The sequence below is a fragment of the Globicephala melas genome, chromosome 3 (assembly GCF_963455315.2).
Source record: "Globicephala melas chromosome 3, mGloMel1.2, whole genome shotgun sequence".
NCBI lineage: Eukaryota > Metazoa > Chordata > Mammalia > Artiodactyla > Delphinidae > Globicephala > Globicephala melas.
The window spans coordinates 62863499-62884760 of NC_083316.1; the positions used below are offsets into that span (position 1 = coordinate 62863499).

General features: G+C 39.4%; 1 protein-coding gene across 1 annotated transcript in view; it reads left to right on the forward strand.

The window, feature by feature from the left end:
* The window catches only part of CMYA5 (cardiomyopathy associated 5), a 106755-nt gene that overhangs the window by 61661 nt on the left and 23832 nt on the right, over positions 1 to 21262 (forward strand). Inside the window, exons 6-9 of the mRNA XM_060295934.1 lie at positions 3128 to 3246; positions 8115 to 8264; positions 10895 to 11041; positions 12375 to 12522. Coding sequence (XP_060151917.1) covers positions 3128 to 3246; positions 8115 to 8264; positions 10895 to 11041; positions 12375 to 12522 — 564 coding nt within the window. The remainder of the gene's footprint in view (positions 1 to 3127; positions 3247 to 8114; positions 8265 to 10894; positions 11042 to 12374; positions 12523 to 21262) is intronic.

The following is a 21262-nucleotide window of genomic DNA, read 5'->3' on the forward strand; positions in this document are numbered from 1 at the left end:
GGCAGGGTTGAGAACCTCTGGTTTATAACAACCTGTCCTCTGGCCTGGTGGTGCCCCAGACTGGCTTCTGAGTTACCTGTGCAGTTTGTTAAACCAAAGCTTCTGGAGCTCCACCCCAGATCCACTACAGGAGAATCCAGGTGGGACCAGGCACCTGCACATGTACCAGTTCTCACGCAGGAGTCAGAGGCACACCGGGCAGGTCTGGAAACTGATACCCAGGCCTTGCTCCCAGTTTTCTTTATTTTTTAAAAATTACACATTTCTTCTAAGTATTATTGATATTTATTTTTACCCCCAAAGTATATGGATTTAGAGTGCCATTCCGTATGCACTGGACAATGTAGGGGCATATTTGCTTATTTATTATATTTCATTCACTCGTGGAAGATACTGATCAGCAAGAAAACTTGATGAATGAAAATTTGCAAATGTGTTTACCTTTAAAAATGCTATAGTTTCACGTTGTTACTTTTCTAAACATTAGAATATTAACTTGCTAATACGAATTGACATGCATTTAATTCTAAATACCATTTTTTTTGGTTTTGTGCTTGAACTTGTTCATCTGTGTGTCATTTTAATTAATTTTGATCTCATTGTCCAATTGACAATGAATTAATCTTTGTGGAAGCTGCATGTTGCCTAAAGGAGCACACACTTGGGATAACCATTATTTTTCTGTAAAGAAAAAAGATAACAAAATTCAGGATTTGGTGAAGCAATATAAGCAATTAAAGAAAATCCTGTTAAATGTGCACACATATGATGAAGCTTGATTTTTTTCACTAAAATGAAGCCTTTCACGTTCTCAAGACAACTTCTGCCTCAAAGTCTCAATGTCATTGGTGTTCCTTTCTATGAGAAATGCTAATTATCTAGCTTTTGCTCCTAGATTTTTCCCCTTGCTGCTTTTTTTTCCCCTGCCATCATATTATATATCTAAAGGCAGTGCTCATATATTAAATGATTTTTCTCGACACTGAAAATGCTTAAATTAAAGAATGCTGTCAAGGATATTTAGACTCAAAATTTGCATATTTTAAAAAACACACTTGCTTAGAAAATGCTGTTCTGTTAAGAGGATAATTTTTTTTCCTCTGTTTTGCTTTTTTTGTGTTCTAATAATGAAAGAGAGTCACAACCATTGTAGGACCTGCTCATAAAAAGATGCCCTTCCACACACTGATGTTAAAATTGAACAGATCAGTGCGTAAGGGAAAATTCAAACACTTTATGTGTTCTATCTAGAGCTACAGCTTCTGTGCTACAAAAAAGTCCTCCATTTCGTCAGTGACATGTACTGAGAGGGCTTAGTATGTGCACTAGTCACCCCTGTTTATTCATTTTGAGCCTATCATGTCCACCCTCTACGTCTCCAAAGCCTTAATTAAGGCTCATGTTGTCTTCCCTCATCACGAGCGTCGTGGGGTCCCCCCAACTGGCCTCACTACCTCTCTAGTCTACTTGCTGTGATCCTCCTTCAGACTCATGCCAGGGTACTCTTCTAAACTTCCCTGTGTAAACACTTCTATGGCTCTCCCTGCCTTAAAAACAAAATGGAAACTCTTGGTGGATATGAAAGTCATCTCTAACTGTCTCCCTTTCCCAGTTCTCAAGGTAGCCCATGGTCCCCTCTGGGCCTTGAGTGCCTCTTTCACAACCCCATGCCTTTATTCATGCTGTTCTTCTCTCTGCAACACCCGTACTATCTTTTCTGCCTAGGAAACTCCTACTTATTCTTTAAGACTCAACCAAATGTCACCTTCTCTTCAAAGCCCCTACTGGAACATCTCCCCCAAATCAGATGATAGTGAATTTTATTATTCCTAACACAAGTAAGCCTAGTGGGCACTCTAAATATTTCAGTTATATTTTATAATCTTTTCCCCTCATATTGATAAATTTTCCAGACCTGAGATCCTGATATTCTCATCCAAATGAAACCTTGTCCTCTTATTCATTCAAAATATATCTATTAAAAGCCTACTATGTGCCACGTAACACATTACAGTACAGTAGTAAACCCAGCAAAGTCCTTTTTTTGCATGTAGATTATAGTCAGGTGAAGTAGACAGACAAAAACACATAGGTTGTAATGAGTTTGAGGAGAAAACACGACAGAGTAAGGAACAGAAGAAGGGAGAGGGCTGCCCTCTCTGAAGAGCTGACATTTGAACAGAGATCTAAATTTAGTGAGGAAGGAGACACACAAGTATTTAGGAGAAGAAAGTTCCAACAGCAGGTAAAAGGCTTAGAGATGGGTCTGTGCTGCCCAAACCCCAACGTCCATGATTATGAAGCTGATGGAGTTCCTAGTGGTTGACTTAATTTCTGGAAGGTAATTCCAGTCCTCTGTGAGTGAGGTGCACAGAGGAGAGAGCCCAACCAAAGTTTAGGCCCCTCATGCTAAAGATAAATGTTTTTGCAATTCTCCCTTCCCCTTTTCCCTCTTCAGAATCTACCTTTTTTTTTTTTTTTTAATTTTAAGTCCAGATTTCACCTGGATACCAATGCTGAGTATTTGTTGGCATCCCTCCTAAGACGGTCTTGAGTATAAAGAAAGCTATTAATTTATATACTGTGGCTTATTTAGTCTTTTAAGAATAGATAGACTTTCCTCCTCCATTGCTGTATCCCGGAACCCAGAACAGTGCCTGGCACATAGTAGGTGAACATATTTTCTTGAAAGACTAAATGGTGAGATGTATAATAGTGACAGTTGAAAACAGCAAAGATATCACACAGTATGTGAATTTCCAGATGGGCTCCAAACATTTTTATCTTCAGGGAGTATAAACAACAATTATAATGTAATCATTTTTAGGACCAACTTTATAGAGGCAAAATTAAGACTGTATAATTCAATGGAATCTATTCAGATTTAAGGGTATAGGAATGGAGTTTCTAATATTACCAGTTGCACTGAAGAATCCTGTGAATAGATTTTATACATATATTTCCAGATTTTGAAACAGTTTAAATTCTTTTTGGATACAACACCTCACAGAAACCACCACCATCACCACCAACAACAACAACAACTTCACTTTGAATAACTGTTCTTAGCTTTCATTTTGTATGCTAATAATTTCTTGACTTATATAGAAATATTTCCTCCTGATAGGTTGCTTTCTGCAATGGAGAGCACTGCTTCTTTAGAGAAAATGCCTGCTGCGTTTTCACTTTTTGAGCATTATGATGACAGCTCGGCAAGAAGCGACCAGATGTTAAAACAAGTGGCTGGTAGGAACTTCAATATATTATTTACCTTGATGAAATTTGACAGTTTTTTCTTATTTGTTTTGTAAAGTTTTTGAATGTAAGGAAATATAACTGGAAAAAGAAAAATCTTAGCTGTAAAAATTTAAAGCTAGATTCTGAAATAAAGCGTGAGACTAGCAAACCATTTCAGTTATAAACTGCATTTCCATTTGAAGCTTTATGACTGTGCTGGGATATTGTGGAGGTGGAAGGAAGTAGCAATGGAATCGAAGGGTCTTCTCTCTTTTATTTTTTTTTTCCTTTTAAAAGAGGATTTCTCTCTCTCTTCTAGAGATTATTTGCTTCATGCCAGCAGCCAGGTATAGAAGGAAAAATAAATCAAATATTTTCATATGTGTTGAACAGATTTTTCTTTCTGAGTGGTTTTCCCCTCTTCAATTGAGTTCTTTTTCCTTTTTTCAAACTAAACAGATTAACTTAGAGAACTAACAGCTCAGCATCATGCTCTGTAGCCAGGAGCCTCCTACTCAGCTGTGAAAAGCATCCTGCCGGCTCTTCAGAATATTTTTTAATGTGCTATTTTAACAAACAAGACAATGACATTTCTTTAGATTTTTCAAAGCTGCTGTGTTTCAGTGAAGTAACCAAGTTCCACTTACTGTAAAATGTACTTAGATGCCCTCCTTAAAAGATGCTATAGTCTTCCAAAGCAAACCTTAAAGACAACTTCTGTTTTCAAATTGACAATTAACTTTCATTCCTGTGGGAAGAGTTTTAATTTAGTAACTAGTAAAAGGTTACTATGTCTTTAAAAAAACCTGAAAAACAAAAAAGCACCCCGCCCCCACAAAACCCATCAACCCTATATAAAATGAAAAATTCAGTCATTTGTCCTAACGGGTTTTCTCTAGAAATATCTCAGAACAAAAGGGTATTTTCTTGTAATGTCTTTAAGAAGCATTTGAATGGAGCAGCGATTGCAAACCAAGAAATTCTGGTCAAGAAAGTAGCTCTTTTGCTTTTAAGGGATTCGTTATATGCTGTTGTTCATTTAGAAGGATATTCTTTTGAATATCTGATGGGCAATAAGAGGGCATTTTGTATATTTTAGAGGTCACAGAGTTAAATTTGTCACAAAGTGTTAATGATTCATTCAGAAACAGTGCATGTGGCAGTCCCAGTAGTTCAAACTGTTATGGGGAGACTGGTCTCTGAGATATAAATGGCACTCGTTGTACATCTGCTTCCCAGAATTGGAGCCCAGGGTGTTGACTTGCTGCTAGATAGCTTTTGCTCATTTTGTGACCAACATCTCTCAGCTATAAAGTCCTCACCGGGTGCCTGAAAAGCTAATCTGATCACTGTAATAAACAGATACAATAAGGAAAGGATGTGAACTTTATGATGAGAAACAGAGCAGCCCCTAACATTTCTTCCGTGCTTACGTGATGCCTGGCAGTGTGGAGACTGTTATCTAATTAGACCGTCATCTAATCTCACAGCAACTCTAGGAGGTAGGTTTTATTGTTATTCCCATTTGACAGGTGAGGAAATAAAGGGAACAGAGAAACGCCTCTCATATTGCCCAAGATACACAGCTATTTGGGGTGTGTGTGGCGAGTGGAGTTTGGCTTCAGAGTCTTTGCACTTGAACCACTGCTCTACACCAAAGAGGCTGAGTGCACTGCTGTGAAAGGAGGGGTAACTATAGATTAGTGACATCCAAGGCTTTCTGGACTCTGCTCCTAAGAACTTTTTTTTTAAATTGTGGTAAAATATGCGTAAAATAAAATTTACCATTTTAACCATGTTGAAGCCACCATCGTACAACCATCACCACTAATCCATCTCCCGAATTCTTTTCATCTTGCAAGACTGAAACTGTATCTTTTTTTTTTTTTTTTTTTTTTTTTGCGGTACGCGGGCCTCTCACTGTTGTGGCCTCTCCCGTTGCGGAGCACAGGCTCCGGACGCGCAGGCTCAGCGGCCATGGCTCACGGGCCCAGCCGCTTCGCGGCATGTGGGATCCTCCCAGACCGGGGCATGAACCTGTGTCCGCTGCATCGGCAGGCGGCCCTCAACCACTGCGCCACCGGGGAAGCCCTGAAACTGTATCTATTAAGTAATAACTCCTCATTCCTCCTGCCCCCACCCCCTCCCCCAGCCTCTGGCAACCACCATTCTACCTCCTGTCTCTATGAATTTAAAGTACTCTAGGTACCTCATATAAGTGGAATTATGCAGTATCTGTCTTTTTGTGACTGCTTATTTCACTTAGCATAATGCCCTCAAAGTTCATCCGTGTTGTACCACGTGTCAGAATGCCCTTCCTTATTAAAGCTGAATAAATTCCATTGGATGTCTGTACTGCATTTTGCTTATCCATTATCGATTCACTCATCGATGTACTTTTGGGTTCCTTTCACATTTTGGCTACTGCAAATAATGCTGTTCTCCTGGGGACTTTTTTGAAAGCTAGGTTTAGTGGGAATCTGTATCCACCACAGGTACTAAAGTGCAGGTTGATCTAGTGCTTAGCTCGCCGAGCATGACAGCTCTTTATGGGCACACTGTCAGGCAGAGGGAATCCATGGGGTGATGCTGTGCCTAGCTCCTTAGCCTCTGGCAAAGAAGCCTTAAGATCATTTTGCATTTTTTGGCATTACTCCCACTCAAGTTTATTACTACAGAAGCGTAAATAGCATTGCTAACGTATAAAATCTGAGCTTCTGATGTCCTTCTGCCACACAGGAATTGTAAATCCAGCCAACTGTTATTAGATTACATCTATGGAATATTCATACTCCCTTCTTAGTTTTAGAATACTTTGAAGAATAAAAGTGGTTCTTGTTTTGAAAAAAGATGTTTTAATTTTAATGTTTTTAAAGGAGTAGATTAAGTACAAAATTATTTCTAGCCTACATTCTTTGCTTAATTCCCTACAACTGCTTATTCCTTAGAATTTGTTGATTTTGGGGTCAATTATCAATTTTAAGTTCGTTAAGTTACCTGAGAGAGAGATTTTTGAAAAGATGTTGCCAGTTTTAAAAAGCAGCTATAGCTCAATTTATAATTCATAGAGAAAAAAGCAGCATTTTCGTTGTTCATGCCTCAAGAAGTTCTCCAGCACTGCTTCAAAGATGATTGATAATAGTCAATCTGCTTGGCTCTTCCATAAACCTGGGCAACATGAAAATTTACTGAACTGCATTTATCCGGATGGACTTCTTTACAATGTGACACTGATTTCCTGCTGGGAAGACAGAAAAGTCAAAGATAGTATAGGAGTCTCTGAACCACTATCAGTCCTTGCGGAGGTGCTCTGACAGGCAGGCTTCCTGCCTTATCATGCAGGCTCCCAGCATGTCTTACCTCTGTGGTCCCTCTGTGATTTACCAGATGATGGGTCTCTACTTCAGCTCCCATCTTCAGGGGCTTCCTGCCTTCTCCCCTCCATTTTCTGTGCTCCTGCAAAAGGCCATGTTGCTTTCTGAATGTTAACACCGGTTATGTGTCAGATACATTGCTAAGCATTTAATATACATTATCTTGCTTTTTAAAACAGCCCTGGGAGGAAATGGTATTATTGTCGTTTTCCTATTTTAAAGATGGAGGAACCAAAGCTGAGATAACACAGCTCCTAAGTGAGGGATCTGGCATTTAACCTTAGGCCAGCCTCTCTGCTCCAAAGCCCATGAACTTGCCCACTCTCTTATCCTGCTTCTCATTTTTCATAACTGTGTATTTCCTCAGGTCTTTATCTCTTTATTGAATCTTTTCAATGTGTCTCTTTTTGTTCCATTTACTAAATTTAGACCCATTTATTTCTTCTACTTTCCACTTTCTTGTTGAACTAACCTTTGTTTTCTTTCCCTTCAGTGTTGACTTTTAATAAAGTAATCTCATAAAATTTGGCCTGTATTATTCAGCAAGCTCATCTCTCAGGAAACTGTTGACAGGAAAATAACAACACAAATAAATTTAAAAACAGGACATCTTTTCAACTATGGGAATAACCTTTTCCTCTAATTTGTAAACTATGTTCAATGCTTTTTTATCTCAAAAATTTTGGAGGAGAATTGTATAGGAGCTTGATTTATGGTGTCGTATATGCTGTTCATGTTCAATATGCATAATTATAAACCTTTGAAATCGCTAGTTAAACACTTGAGAATATTGTTTTCTTTAAAATTCAGAACAATGGATTTATACTAGATACCTAAACCTTATATTTGAATCAGTTAATAGGGTACTTTTTCCCCCGTGTAATTTTTACATTTTGTTTTAAAAAGTTGTAGATATAGTCATGTTGGAGATGGAAAAATGGGATAGTAGTTTCAGAAAGTATATTTTGATATTTTATTCATGCAAGTCTTTTTCAGCCTTGATAATATAGCAACTATAGCTAAAAAGGGTTTCATTTGTCTCTATTTGAATATAGTTTCTGTACTGATGTAGAAGGATACAACATTGGTTATCTAGCAATGCTTTCTCAAAGTTTTGTTTTGAAGGAAAACCAAATCATTTGATGAATCCTCTAACTTGTATAAGTTTATTGCTCTAAATATAGGATTACAGAAGAATATTATCAAGTGATCCCATTGGGAGATCCATTTTTTGTTTATTTCTATGTATATTATATGTATATATGTACGCATGCAGACAAGACATTTTGGAGGGAGACACACTCAACTGTAACAGTGGTTGCCTCCAAGGAATATCCTTAGGGTTGGGGGCTGTTGGGAACAAGGTAGTCCTTCCAGCTTTACTCCATGTACTTCTGTATTGTTTCCATTTTTATCAGTAAGTACAAGTGACTTTTGCAAAAAGAAAAAGAAATCAATCAATAAAAGCAGCATTAGTGATAATAAATCTTGCTTATATTCCAGTTCCACAGCCTCCTAGATTAGAACCTCAGGAACCAAATTCTGCCACTAGCACAACGATTGCAGTTTACTGGAGCGTGAACAAGGAAGATGTCGTTGACTCATTCCAGGTTTACTGCGTGGAAGAGCCACAAGATGACCAGGAAGTAAATGGTAGGATTGCTAACACAAATTCAGATGCATACGTACATTTCTATATCTTAATGTGTAGTATTTAAACATATACATATTATGACTCTTTCCACAAAGCCCTTGTAGCCACTTACAAAAACAACAATGAACCAACAATCGTATAATGAAATAACATGTAAGCAAAATTTGAAAATCAGGATCAAGGAAAACAAAAATGCATAAATATCATCCTAATGATCAACATGAATACTGTAATTGAAATTCAAATTTGGCTTTGAGTATTCAGGTTAACAGGAGAAATTGATTCTCATTTTCAGGCAGGAGGTAATGTACCAAAGTGTTGAAAACAAAGTTTCAATCAGTACTGAAGTCTAAAAGACAAGTATAATGTGTACAACTTTGTAGAGGAGAAATGAGCTGTATATAGGACACTGTCCTCCACAGTAATTTTAGTGCAAATGCAGCACTGGATGTCATGGTTGGCATTTCTCAGATCCACCTTTGATAAAAGCTGAAAACAAACTATAAAGGTAAATTCAGAGTTCACACTTCTCAAGGCATGAAAAGACTGTATGGTGTAGTCTTCTGGTGTCCCAAATTAATGTGAAGATAGAGGTGAAAGTGCTTAGGAGGGTGAATGGGTGGCACGTCATATAGTTGAGCCTCTGTGGATATCTCTAGGACCTCTAATAAGACCTAGAAGCCAGGCAGTTTGAGGTTGTACTTCCTGATGAATCAGAGCTGGGACTGCTGGCATTCTGTATTGCTTGTTGAAGATAGACCCATGTATTTTGGAAATCAGATGAGCATGTGACAGGACTGACATGGCATAGGAACCCAATCTGTAATAAGGAATGAATTATAATGTATTTCACTGTTAACCAGTATTTAAGTCTTTTCAGATGTCATATGATACTTATTTAAATTAGAAATAAAGTAAGAAAGCAACCATAGGCATATTGTAAAGTTGGCTAAGTTTGTCTATAAGAACTCCTATCTTATTGGGAACCTATTACCATATACCTGTCACAGCACAACAAGGAAAGTGCCCTTATCCACATTTGCAAATGAGAAAACTGATGTGAGATTAAATAATTTGCCCAAGACCATGCAAGTTACTCGAGACCAGGGCAGGTTTTAAATACAGATCTTTCAGACTCCAAAGCTTATGTTTTTATTTGCTTGACTCTGTGTTTGTTCTGTTATACCACACTTCACCGTGTATATCCAGTTATATCATGGAACTTCATGGCTCTCCAAGACTCCTCTTAACAACTGTTTATTTCCTGGAGTGCTTTTTAAAAGGGCTTCACTGCCACCGCCCCCTGACCCCCCGCACCATGCCCTACTTACCTGTCCTGTGTCTCATTCATTCAATGCCTTGAACTCTGCTGATGCCAGTTCATTAATCTGATGGTCTAGACTGTGATACCATGCTGTGAGTAATAGGTCTCCAGTAACATATGTTATGTGCTCTGTTAAAAGGAGTACCAGGCTAACAGGACTTAGCCTAAAAGGATAATTCCATTGAAAACTGCAGTCACAAGTTCTAGGTTATGGGGAAATGTTTTTCAGTGTATATGTCTTTATGACATTATTTAAGCCAAACTTTCTGCGCAGAAAGTATAGCTCATTGGGAAAGAGAGATGCAGTTGAAGAAACCTTCTGAGTTGAAGATCTCTTAAATTTACTTTAAAAGGGAACAATCTGGGTTTCTTAACTGGAGGGGTTTTGAAGATGTAACATCATAGAGTAATAAGAGAGGATAACTGGAATTACCATAGGCTAATTTAGAAAAGAAAATTGTTCTTTTAAAAGGAGAAAAAATTTCAGTAAGAATAATCAGATTGGCCCAAGGGGCAGGTGTTCAGAATGTTATTGAGTAATATTTACTACTAACCTCTTGAAAATAATGTAAGTAATTTTAGGAAATGTCTTGACTAAACAAAGTTATTTCTTAGAATAGTTTATGCTCTATCAAAGGTGTTTAAGTATTTCTATAAATTGTGGAAATCTCTAGGTGAAAGGATTCTGGAATTCATGAGAAGGAAGCAGGATTTGAAACTTTGAAAACCATACTGAATACAAATGATTTACTAATCTGTAAAGACGCTTTTTAACATCATAAATTTAGAAAACATGGGATTGTCCTTATTTTATTACATACTCTCCTGAAATATTGGCATTGCTTCTTAAGAATTTTCTTGAGAATGTATTACTGAGATTTAAGTTAACATAAACTCTGCAATTGTAGTATGTGCTATTGAAATAAGTTACTTTAATTGCAGCATATGAAGCTCAGGATCTTACTAATATGCTATTAGTATATTATTATACTATATTAATATAGTATAATAATTATTATACTATATTAATATAGTATAATAATTATTATACTATATTAATATAGTATAATAATATACTATACTATTATTTTCTGGTAAGTGTTCACAAGTAATACTGTGTCATTCTAAATATCTTTCAGAATGCTGTTGCTTTAAGCGTTCTAAAGTGCTATCTATCACACAGTAGTATCTGTAAGTTTATCAGTTTGTGTTTCCCCACTGAAAAATGTGTCACTTTTCCAATAAATGTAACTTTCAACTAACTTAGGAAGATACCCTAGAGTTTATGATTGTGTTTTATGCTAGATTTGGTAGAAGAATACAGAGTGACCGTGAAAGAAAGCTACTGCGTTTTTGAAGATTTAGAACCTGACCGATGCTATCAAGTATGGGTAATGGCTGTGAATTTCACCGGATGTAGCCTGCCCAGCGAAAGGGCAATTTTTAGAACAGGTAAAGAGATGTTAAGGGGGTGTTAGGAGGCAATACTCAATTCTTCACAGACTATTAAGATCAACCAATAAGCATTTGTTAAGCACCTATTGTGCGCTGGGTATTGCGCAGTGCTGGGTTTACAACAAGAAATAAGACTGGGCTCCTCTCACAAAGCTCATACTCAAGTGTGGGAGACACAAAACAAAAGATTATAAAAAATGTGTGGTAAGGGCCGTGATCCACAACACTCCAGAGGAGTCTCTGAGACAGGCCAGGGCAGGGACAGGGTCAGGAATGGCTTCCTAGAACTGATGTCTGAATGGAATCCGTAAAGGATCAGTAGGAATAATGTGTTAAAGGAGTGTATTCCATTTGAAGAAGACAAATGAGCACAGGTGCCCAGGTAAGAAAGAGTATGGAGTGTGCAGGATACAACAAGAATTTTGGTATTATTTCTTTGGCTTAAAAACAAGGAGAGGGGAGACATGAGATGAGAAAGGCTAGTGTATAGAGTCCACATTTGCTAAGGTAAGAAGCTCAGGCTTCCTCGTATAGGTGCTGGGAAACCCCAAAATGTTTCTCAGCAATGGTATTCAGCTGGGAATGCATTCCCATGATGGAACCTTTTCACAGGGGGCTGAAGCAGGTGTAGGATAAGCTGAGTTTGCATTGCCTTTAAGATAATTCTTTTTTTTTTTTTTTTTTGGTATGTGGGCCTCTCACTGTTGTGGCCTCTCCCGTTGCGGAGCACAGGCTCCGGATGCACAGGCTCAGCGGCCATGGCTCACGGGCCCAGCCGCTCCGCGGCATGTGGGATCTTCCCAGACCGGGGCACGAACCCGTGTCCCCTGCATCAGCAGGCGGACTCTCAGCCACTGCGCCACCAGGGAAGCCCACCTTTAAGATAATTCTAACTGTCCCTGCCCTGGCCTGTCTTGGATACCCCTCTGAGGCAGTTAACTTACTTCCACTGGTTTATCCTTTCTTCTTGCCTTTTAAAACAAGTATTTATTGAGCACCTATTGATGGCAAAATCATGGCTAACTTTTGTGTAAAGGAAGGGGACAAGAATACTTTGATTTACTTGTATATGTATGAAGAAGCTCTGGTAGGATTTATAGGAAGCTGCTTTTAGAGACTGGGGATGGGTAAAAACTGGGCAATTTGGAAGGCAGGGGTGGGAGGGAGCCTTTTCACTGTATACATTTTTATACCTTTTGGATTTTCAACCCAGAATGTATTTTTTAGTCAAAAATGAAAACAAAATCATGCCCAAGCATTCTTCCCAGAGTACCAGGGAAGCAGAACTGCCATAGACTGCTCCACAATTGACTTGGTTCTCTCTCTGCAGCGCCCTCCACCCCTGTGATCTGTGCCGAGGACTGTACTGTGTGTTGGAACACGGCCACCATCCGATGGCGGCCTGCCAACCCAGAGGCCACTGAGACCTACACTTTGGAGTACTGCAGACAGCACTCTCCCGAGGGCGAGGGCCTCAGGTAAAGATCCCTCTCCATGGGGAGAGCCTGGGGTGCCAGGAACCCAGCGCAGGCCTCCAAGCTAACCTCTAAGCTTATGCTCACAGAGGGAGAAAAGCTTCCTAAAATCCTCCTGAGCTAATTAAGCCATTGACTTGATTTGCAATTCCATCACTATTCGTCGATGAACTCTAAGTTTGTAATAAACACATGCTGCAATGCAGAATAATCACTCCCTTGTAAGAAAAATATATGTGAATTTTAATAAGATAGAACATTCTTTGAGGTATATTTAACTTGAGTCATTAGACAGGATATATGCATACGTTATCTGCTTTTTAGTAGTTAGATCAGAATAGGTACCACCTAACTCAGGAAACTAATAGCGAGCTTGTATATAATGTAAATTTGAATGTCTCCATGATATATTGGTAATATAAAGGACCTAATGACATATATATCACCACAGATATATATATATATCTGTGGTAATATATATTACCTTCATGCTCTTGAAGAGGCAGATGCCTCTTCAAGAGCATGAAGAATCTAGAGACTTTTTCTGGAAAAAAGAAATGTAAAGCTCTCTCACTAAAATTATGAAGCTAAAATTTATCAATAAAGGGCTGTGCATCCAGAGGACCTTTGGTAAATGTTACTTCATTTACTGTTACTTCATTTACTTCTTAACCTCCAATCCACGGCAATAGGGCAACTTTGTGTTCCATGATAAAGATTCAAATCATTATTATTAATATTCAGATTTTGATAGGGATTTTTTTAAACCAAATTTACTGAGATAAACTATTTTGGCAGGATATGGAACTTGGAAATAATGGTATGAAATTAGCTTTTTAATAAAGTATATTATTTAAGTTCTTGATTATTTTCATTATCAATCAACAGCTATTTATTTAGTTATGATTTGAGGTTTCATACGACTGAGCAATAATTATAGTTTCTTTCAAGTATGTGAAGGCAGGCTTCACAAAATAACGATCAAAGGACAAATTAATGTTGAGTGGAGTGCGTATAGGTGGGATGTAGACATTTCAGCAGAAGTGAGAACGTAGTAAATGTACAAGAAACAACATCTCTGTTAATGTGCCAATTGCTAGAAGGCAGGCTTCAATGATCAGCAAATAGCCGAGAGGTTAACTCAGAGAGAGACAGACAGACAGACAGACCAACAGAGACAGAAACAGAGAGACGGAAGAGAGAGAAAAGAGGGAGAGAGAGGGAGACAAAGACAGAGACAAAGAGAAAGAGATTATAACTGGCTTCTATTGAGCATTTACTATGTGCCAAGTCACTATTCTAAGTGCCTTATGTATGTTGCCTTATTTAATCCTCAAACGAACTCTGAGAGAAAACATATGCTTTGAGACGCTAGCAGCTAGTGAGTGGCAATCAGGATTCAAACCTTGTTTTGTTAGATTTCACAGTCCAAGCTGCTAACCACTGTTGAATGTCACCCAGGAGAGTCCTGGACATTCTCTGCAAAAGACTCTTGATGCTAGGAGAGCATTTGGTCTGGAGTGCCTGAGTCCCAGGGCAATCTCTCCCATCGTTCTTCACCATCAGTGAGGAAAGCCCAGTTCTTTCTGAGGCAAGATGAGACTGTGAAGGAATGCTCTGAAGTGACTCATCCTTGTTATAGCATCGGTCCCCAGCTGACATTTGCATAAATAATACCAGCACAGTTGGATTCTTAAATCAGCAGAAATCTGAGAGAAACCCTGAGACCTAGTAGCCATCCCACTGAGGGAACTGTGATGTCATCTCATAAATGCGGCTACAGGGAGAAGGGAATGGGGGGATGGAAGGGGGAATGGCATCACCGAGGGCCTTCAACATGCCAGGAGCTGTGCTAAATCTCATCTAACCCTCTCGACAATTCTAGGAGGGAGGTCATGACTTCCATTGAATGAGACTCAGGGAGGTTAAATAATTTGGCCAAGGTATTAAATGACGGAGTGGAGTTAGGATGCACACTCAGGTTTGTCTTATTCTTTCCACTAGTTCTAAATCTTGTGTCATTACACAGACTGAGTTAGCAGACCTTAACAGCCTGACAACTGGAAGTTATCGTGTATCCTGGGTTTCCTTTGTCACACGAAAAACATAGATGTAAAGAGAGAACACAGTCCATTCAAAACCCCTTTAATTAAAGTTTTTCCTTTCTCTGATCATCCTGGGGCCCTCAAAAAAAAAAGTCCATTTGATATCAACAGGGAATAATGCATTCCAAACAAATCCTTCATCAAAGCCAGAGAAATCATTGACGGTTCCATTTCTAGGGAAAAAATGGCCATCCACCAATTTCATTAAGACAAAAGTTGAGCTTATTAAAACATGACTTGTCATTAGTTTATCCCTTTGAGGCTTTGCCAGGGGGTTCATTTTTATTTTTCTTGCCAAAGGAGAGCATTTGAGAGGCTGGATAAGCAGAAGTTTGTAGAAGTTACGGAACACTACAAGAATCCTTTGTTATTGAATGGATGTGGTCCAGCAAGCTAGAAGTGAAGGGAAATTCCACATGCAGAAGGCTTGCTGACAGTTCGGGGCTGTGTTGGAGATGGAGCTCTTTTCCAATTACGTGCTGAAAGACCCCTCAGTGCCAGGAGGTAGAATGGTATGTTCAATCCGCAGCCCAGGGATGACTCTCCAGCCTCTCTGGATCCCTGCTGAATCCTACAATAGGTAATTTTTTGAGGCAAGCACAATTGTGTTGGCCACAAATCACTACCCTGTGATCCCTCACGAATACAAGAAACCTCAATGCCTTATACCTCTGGTTGGCATCAACAGACTGTGAAATAATTCATCCTTAATTTCAGAGTCCCAGTGCTGCAAAACGCATCTGTATCCCTTTTGTTCTCCAATTTAAGAGTTCAGGAGGGAAGGAAAATTCTACTCTTCTGGAGTAGCCATGTGTCTTAGGTCTTTGACCATCTGGTTCTTACAGCCAACTTTAAAACATTCCCTACAATGTCTGATGGTTCAAAACCCTACAAAACATTAACTATTTACTATCATCTATATGGTCCAATCTCTAGGATGTCAGTTGTAGACAGCTAGTCAGACAGTAGAAGTGATAAACAAAGAACCTCAACACTTGATCACCCCTAGCCAACAAAGGCAAACAATCCCTACTGTTCCATTCTATTAGAACCACATTCTTCACTTTGTTTTTCTGCATAGCAGTGCATAATTAAAGTCATTTTGTGTCTTGGAAAGAACAGCAAGCCAAGGATTGTCTGATCCCGCTCACTTGTTGGCTCCATGAAAGGGTTATTATTTAAAGTGGCAGCGTCAGTGCCTGAGACAGCATCTGGCATATTGTAGCTACTCAATACATATGTGTTACCTGGATGGGTAAATATCATCAACATTGAACACATAATATTGACACCAACAAAAAAAGTTAGGTCAGCTTTGAGGATAACCTCCTATTCACAATGGGAAAAAAAATAAACTGTGCCAACAAAGTAAAGAAGAATGGTGAATGAGTTAATTTTAGTGCTTGGATACTTAAGTAGGAGATAAGACTAGTCTAACCTGTGGACTGGAAGCCTTTTCATGGATCACTTATAGGGAAGGACGCTGATAATCTTGTTGATCCATTGGTTACATAACCCTTACATACATTTTAGGTTCTATGCAAAACCCCTATTCTAAATCAGATGCAAAAAGAAAAGAAAACAAACCACAAAAGAAACCCCACAAAAAAATGGGTAAGGACAGGAACCTTATCTATGCAGCTGTTTATTAAAGGTCTATTTAATGAGTGAACGAGTAGATGAATGATGGCATTAGCCGGTCTCCTTCTGCCCTTGCCAACTCCAAGTCCTCTAACTGGCTGGAATCTCTAGCAAAGGAGAGATGGAGAACCCAACAGGACTAAGAACTAAATGAATTTACATCTCTTTCTCACCCTCAATCCCTGAAAAGACAGACAGACTTAAAAGCTCCGGTCTGGAGTGGGAAGAGAAGTTGAAAGGAAATGAGAAGGGAGAAAAGGATGAGTAATATGAAATTGCACATACACACATGGAGGGCATTGATTACCCTTTAGATTAGGGAGTCTAATTTTGGTTGCCAGAACAGAAACACATCCAGCTTCGGACCTGCATTCACTCTCCCGTATGACGGCCTCTAGAAATTCCAATCTAAGACCAAAGTTGCTGGTTAACCTCTCAGAGTAGGGGTTTGAATGCAATGTGCCTACTGGGCTCCCGAGTTCCATGATGTGGTGTCTGAAATAGCCGAGCAGTTGCCTCCATTCCATCATCCTTCCAGAAGACACATTTGCATATTTTGGTGTGTGGGCACTGCGGCTCTGTCCCAGCAGTCAGCCCCTACTGGGCTTGGGGGTGGGCGGGAGTGACAATCCCCGGCTTGTGTGCGGGGGCTGAGGGAGCTCCTACTCACCCTTTCCTGTTTTTCTTTGAATGCTCTCCTCAGGTTGGGTGGGCTCAAAACACTTGCAAAAATTTTCCACCGCTCTGCTGTTTCCTCAGCTGTTCTGTCTCTCCTGTGTGGAAAGAAGTCAGCAGAACTGTGGGTGGAGGAGGGAAAACTGCGAGAAATATAGTACAGGGCTTAGCTGTGTAGGCTGTGCAGAAAGAAGCTGTGTACTGAATGACAAATCTGTGAGACTCAATACGCCACAGAAGTGGTTGGTAGTGAACTTCCTGCTCCCCAGCCCCGGCCAAGGCTGTAGGCAGGGAGACCCTCCCGGGCCACCCTCCCTGGGAGCCTCCCCAGCGTGGGTGAGGCTCTGGGTGCTGGACTCGTGAGCTCCTGCTTCTAGCTTTTGGGGTTACACGTGATGGGACAGGAACAGGATTGTCTGTCACAGCTGGGTATTCTAGCTGGGGATGACTGCCACTTTGTCCATATAATAAAGACAAATAAGGGTGAATTTCCTAATGAACTTGGTGCCTGAGCAGGAGATGAAGAATCCCGGAATTTTTTTCTTTTTAAAAAGTTTTTACGAAGCTTTCAGCTGGAGAGGTGATGACTGACCATAGGGCCAAGGGCAAATGATTTGACCTTCTCCACAACCTATGGGTAAAAGAGGCAGTCATTCCTGCCCTGTGCTTGCTTCGCAGGGTGACAGGAAGGACAACTGACATGACTGGGAGAAAATGCATTGAGTAATTAAGAGACAATATTAATAGACAATCTTCATCTGGTATTGTTTTCCTGACCCAAGTTGTAATATTCCTCTTCAGGGAGCCCTTGGGAGAGAGAGCTACCGGAAGATAATCCACCCTCCCACCCACCCCCACCCCGCTCCCACTGAAATTCTTGGCATTCAGCTTTTTCTAAATGAATTTTCTTCCCAAATGAATCTGACTTAACTTTGATCATTGAAAATCCTATACACCTCCTGGTTGTGTAGTAAAACCTCAGTCAGTGGAAAACCAGCCTATTCCTTCACTTCTAACGTATGATCTGTCAATTTCCCAAAGTATTCTAGTTCACAATAAAAGACCCAGGCACGCTAGAGCCACTAAAAACAACCCTGTAAGAGCAAGAGCCAGGTCATGCAGAAGGAGGTTGTATCAGAAAGCATAGGCTAAGAACAGTACCTCAACGGAACATACAATTTGAATATGAACTTCCTGGCAGCTAAAGTGAAAACAGGAGAGTGGGGAGAGAGAGCAAGAGGGAGAAAGAAAGAGATTACATAACGCATCTTTTTTTTAAATAAAAGGAAACACAGCACTTCACTAAGAGAGACAATTATATTTCTTGACATTCAGTTCTAAGATGAATTTTTCACGTAGATCTTTATATAAGGGCTATTGAACAAGATAGTAGTGATTGTCTTTAAGAACAGTTTTACAAAAGATGCAAAAACATTCCCTGTGTAACCATTTTTTAAAGGGGCTCTTGAAAGTACAACGTTAAGTCGCCATTCTGTGCAGGCAGTTCTATGGGACCTCAAGTAATTGTCCGCCTATGTGACCTCTGAGTGGTAAAGGAGAGCTTAGAGAATCCAGAAGAATGAATGAATGTTACTAGGCTCCTGGGATTCTCTGCCTGAAATATAAATGGTATCATTCAAACTTGGGAGGGTAACTAGCTACAGAGAAAACAAAGCTGCAGGATCCTTCTGCTGGAATCCTTTGGCTCTCTTTGATTTTGTGCGAGATGCTAATTACAGGAAAGCCTAAGTTCCGTGGGTCAGGATTCAGCCCTCGTGTTATGTTTCTATACTATTATGAACTAATAGTGATGTTTAGTTATCACTGAGTCTCATAATATCCTCATTTATCAAATGAAGAATAGTCCTGTTCAAAAATTTTTATCTACCAAGTTTAAAAAAACCCCCAAAAGTCAGTATATAAAGAATGTTCTTCTTAATCTTGATTTAACCAAAATTTTTCATCTTAAACAAAAAATTCCATGTTTATGGTTAGTTAAGGTTTTATAAATGGCTTCCAATAGCTAAAACTATTTAGTTAGCTGTTCTCGTATTTCATGTTGTTTATGTTCTCATGGATTTTTCTTCTTTTTTCCTGTTTCTCCTGCCCACCGCTTCTCACCCCACACTATCTTATGATTATGTTTCTCAAACCTAACTGATCATAGAAAAACAACTGGGATGCTTGTTGGAGTTTATATTCACGGGCTCCTCTTAAGAGATTCCGATTCAGAAGGTCTACTGTGCCCAGGCAGGTATGGGGAACACTACTTTACTAACTGGTCCCCATAGGGCCCAGCAGTGTGCTCTGTTCACAGTTCACATTAAATGGTGTTGATTGACTAGCTGAATGTTGGTGCTGCCAACAGTAAGAGCCCACTGTGTTTTTAAAAAACAATTCATACTTAGCCATCTGTTGTGCACTGCAGTGACAGCACCATCTGTAGGCTGCTTCCAGGAGTCACGGCACTGGGTTCCTCCATATTGTTTGTACACATGCTGCCCCCTTTTCCTGGGAGAAAACATGTGTAGATCCAGGTATTAGACATGGCAGTGCAGAGGACAGCCACTCCTTGTGGTGACCAGCCCCTCAGCTTACCTTGAGCACATGTACACCCCTTCCTTCCATCCAACACAAATTGTTGAATTATAAAATTCCTAGAGAAGTTACTTTACAGAGTTCCAACTAATGTTTGCATTTTGCAAACACATTCAACCAACTCCTGAATTTGTAATATAGCTCTAAAAGTTAACTGTTTAATTAATTTTGGATAGATAATGCATACATATAGTACAAATTCAAAAGATACAAAAAGGAATACAGTGAAAATTGTCTCCTTTCTATCTATACTTCATTTACTTAGTTCTCCTCCCCAGAGACAATTACTGTTATCTGATTCATATTTATCTTTTAAGATAATCTGTGCATACACAGCATCTATATTTTGTCAACAAATGGTAGCATACTATATATATATTTCTACCACCTTACTTTTCTTGTTTAAAAATATTTCCTGGTATCTCATATCAGTACAAATGGAACTGCATCAGTTTTTTAAAAAACAATTCTGTTGTAGTCTAAGACTGTAATTAATTTATTTGACCAGTTGAGAGGCACTTAAGTTGTTTCCATTCTCACAAAGAGTGCTGCAGAAAAATCCTTGTGCATATATCGTTTCGTACATGTGCAGGTATATCTGTAGGATACATTCCTAGAAGTACCGTGATTGGTTAGAAGGTATGAACATTTTGAATTTTGATAGATATTACCAAATTGTCTCCATAGAGGCTGTAGCTGTTTACACTCTGGCTAGCAACATGTAAGTGTGCTTGGTTCTTCATACCTTTGCCTACACAGGGTGTGATAAAACTTGACAGTTTGATAAGTAGAAAAAGGAATCTGATTATAGTTTAATTGTGCATTTCTGTTATTAGGTTGAACATCTTTTTGTCTGTTTCAGACTCATGTACTTCCTTTTCTATGAACTGTTCATTTCCTTTACCCATTTTTTCCTGTTAGAGTGTAGTATTTTTTTCTTACTGATTTGTAGAAGCTCTGATTTATAAAGAACATTAGCCTTCATCTATGATATGAGTTGCAATTTAAAAATTTTTTGCCATACGTATATTTTTTTGGCTAAAACAATAGATATGTATTTTCAATTCTGGAAGCTCAACATCCAAGATCAAAGTGTCTACAGAGTTGATTTCTTCTGAGGCCTCTCTCTTTGGTTTGTAGGTGACTGTTTTTTCTCTGTGTCTTCGTATGGTACCTCTGTGTCTGTCTGTGTCCTAATCTCTTCTTCTTCTTTTTTTTTTTTTTTTTTTTCTGTACGCGGGCCTCTCACTGCTGTAGCCTCTCCCACTGTGGAGCACAGGCTCCGGATGCGCAGGCTCAGCGGCCACGGCCCACGGGCCCGGCCGCTCTGCGGCATGTGGGATCTTCCCGGACCAGGGCACGAACCCATATCCCCTGCATCGGCAGGCGGACTCTCAACCACTGCGCCACCAGGGAAGCCCCTTCTTCTTTTTTTTTATACATCTTTATTAGAGTATAACTGCTTTACAATGTTGTGTTAGTTTCTATTGTACAACAAAGTGAATCAGCTATATGTATACATATATCCCCCATCTTCTCCCTCTGGAGCCTCCCTCCCACCCCTCTAGGTCATCACAAAACACCGAACTTATCTCCCTGTGCTATGCGGATGCTTCCCACTAACTATCTATTTTACATTTGGTAGTATATATATGTCCATGCCACTCTCTCACTTTGTCCCAGTTTACCCTTCCCCCTCCCCGTATCCTCAACTCCATTCTTTA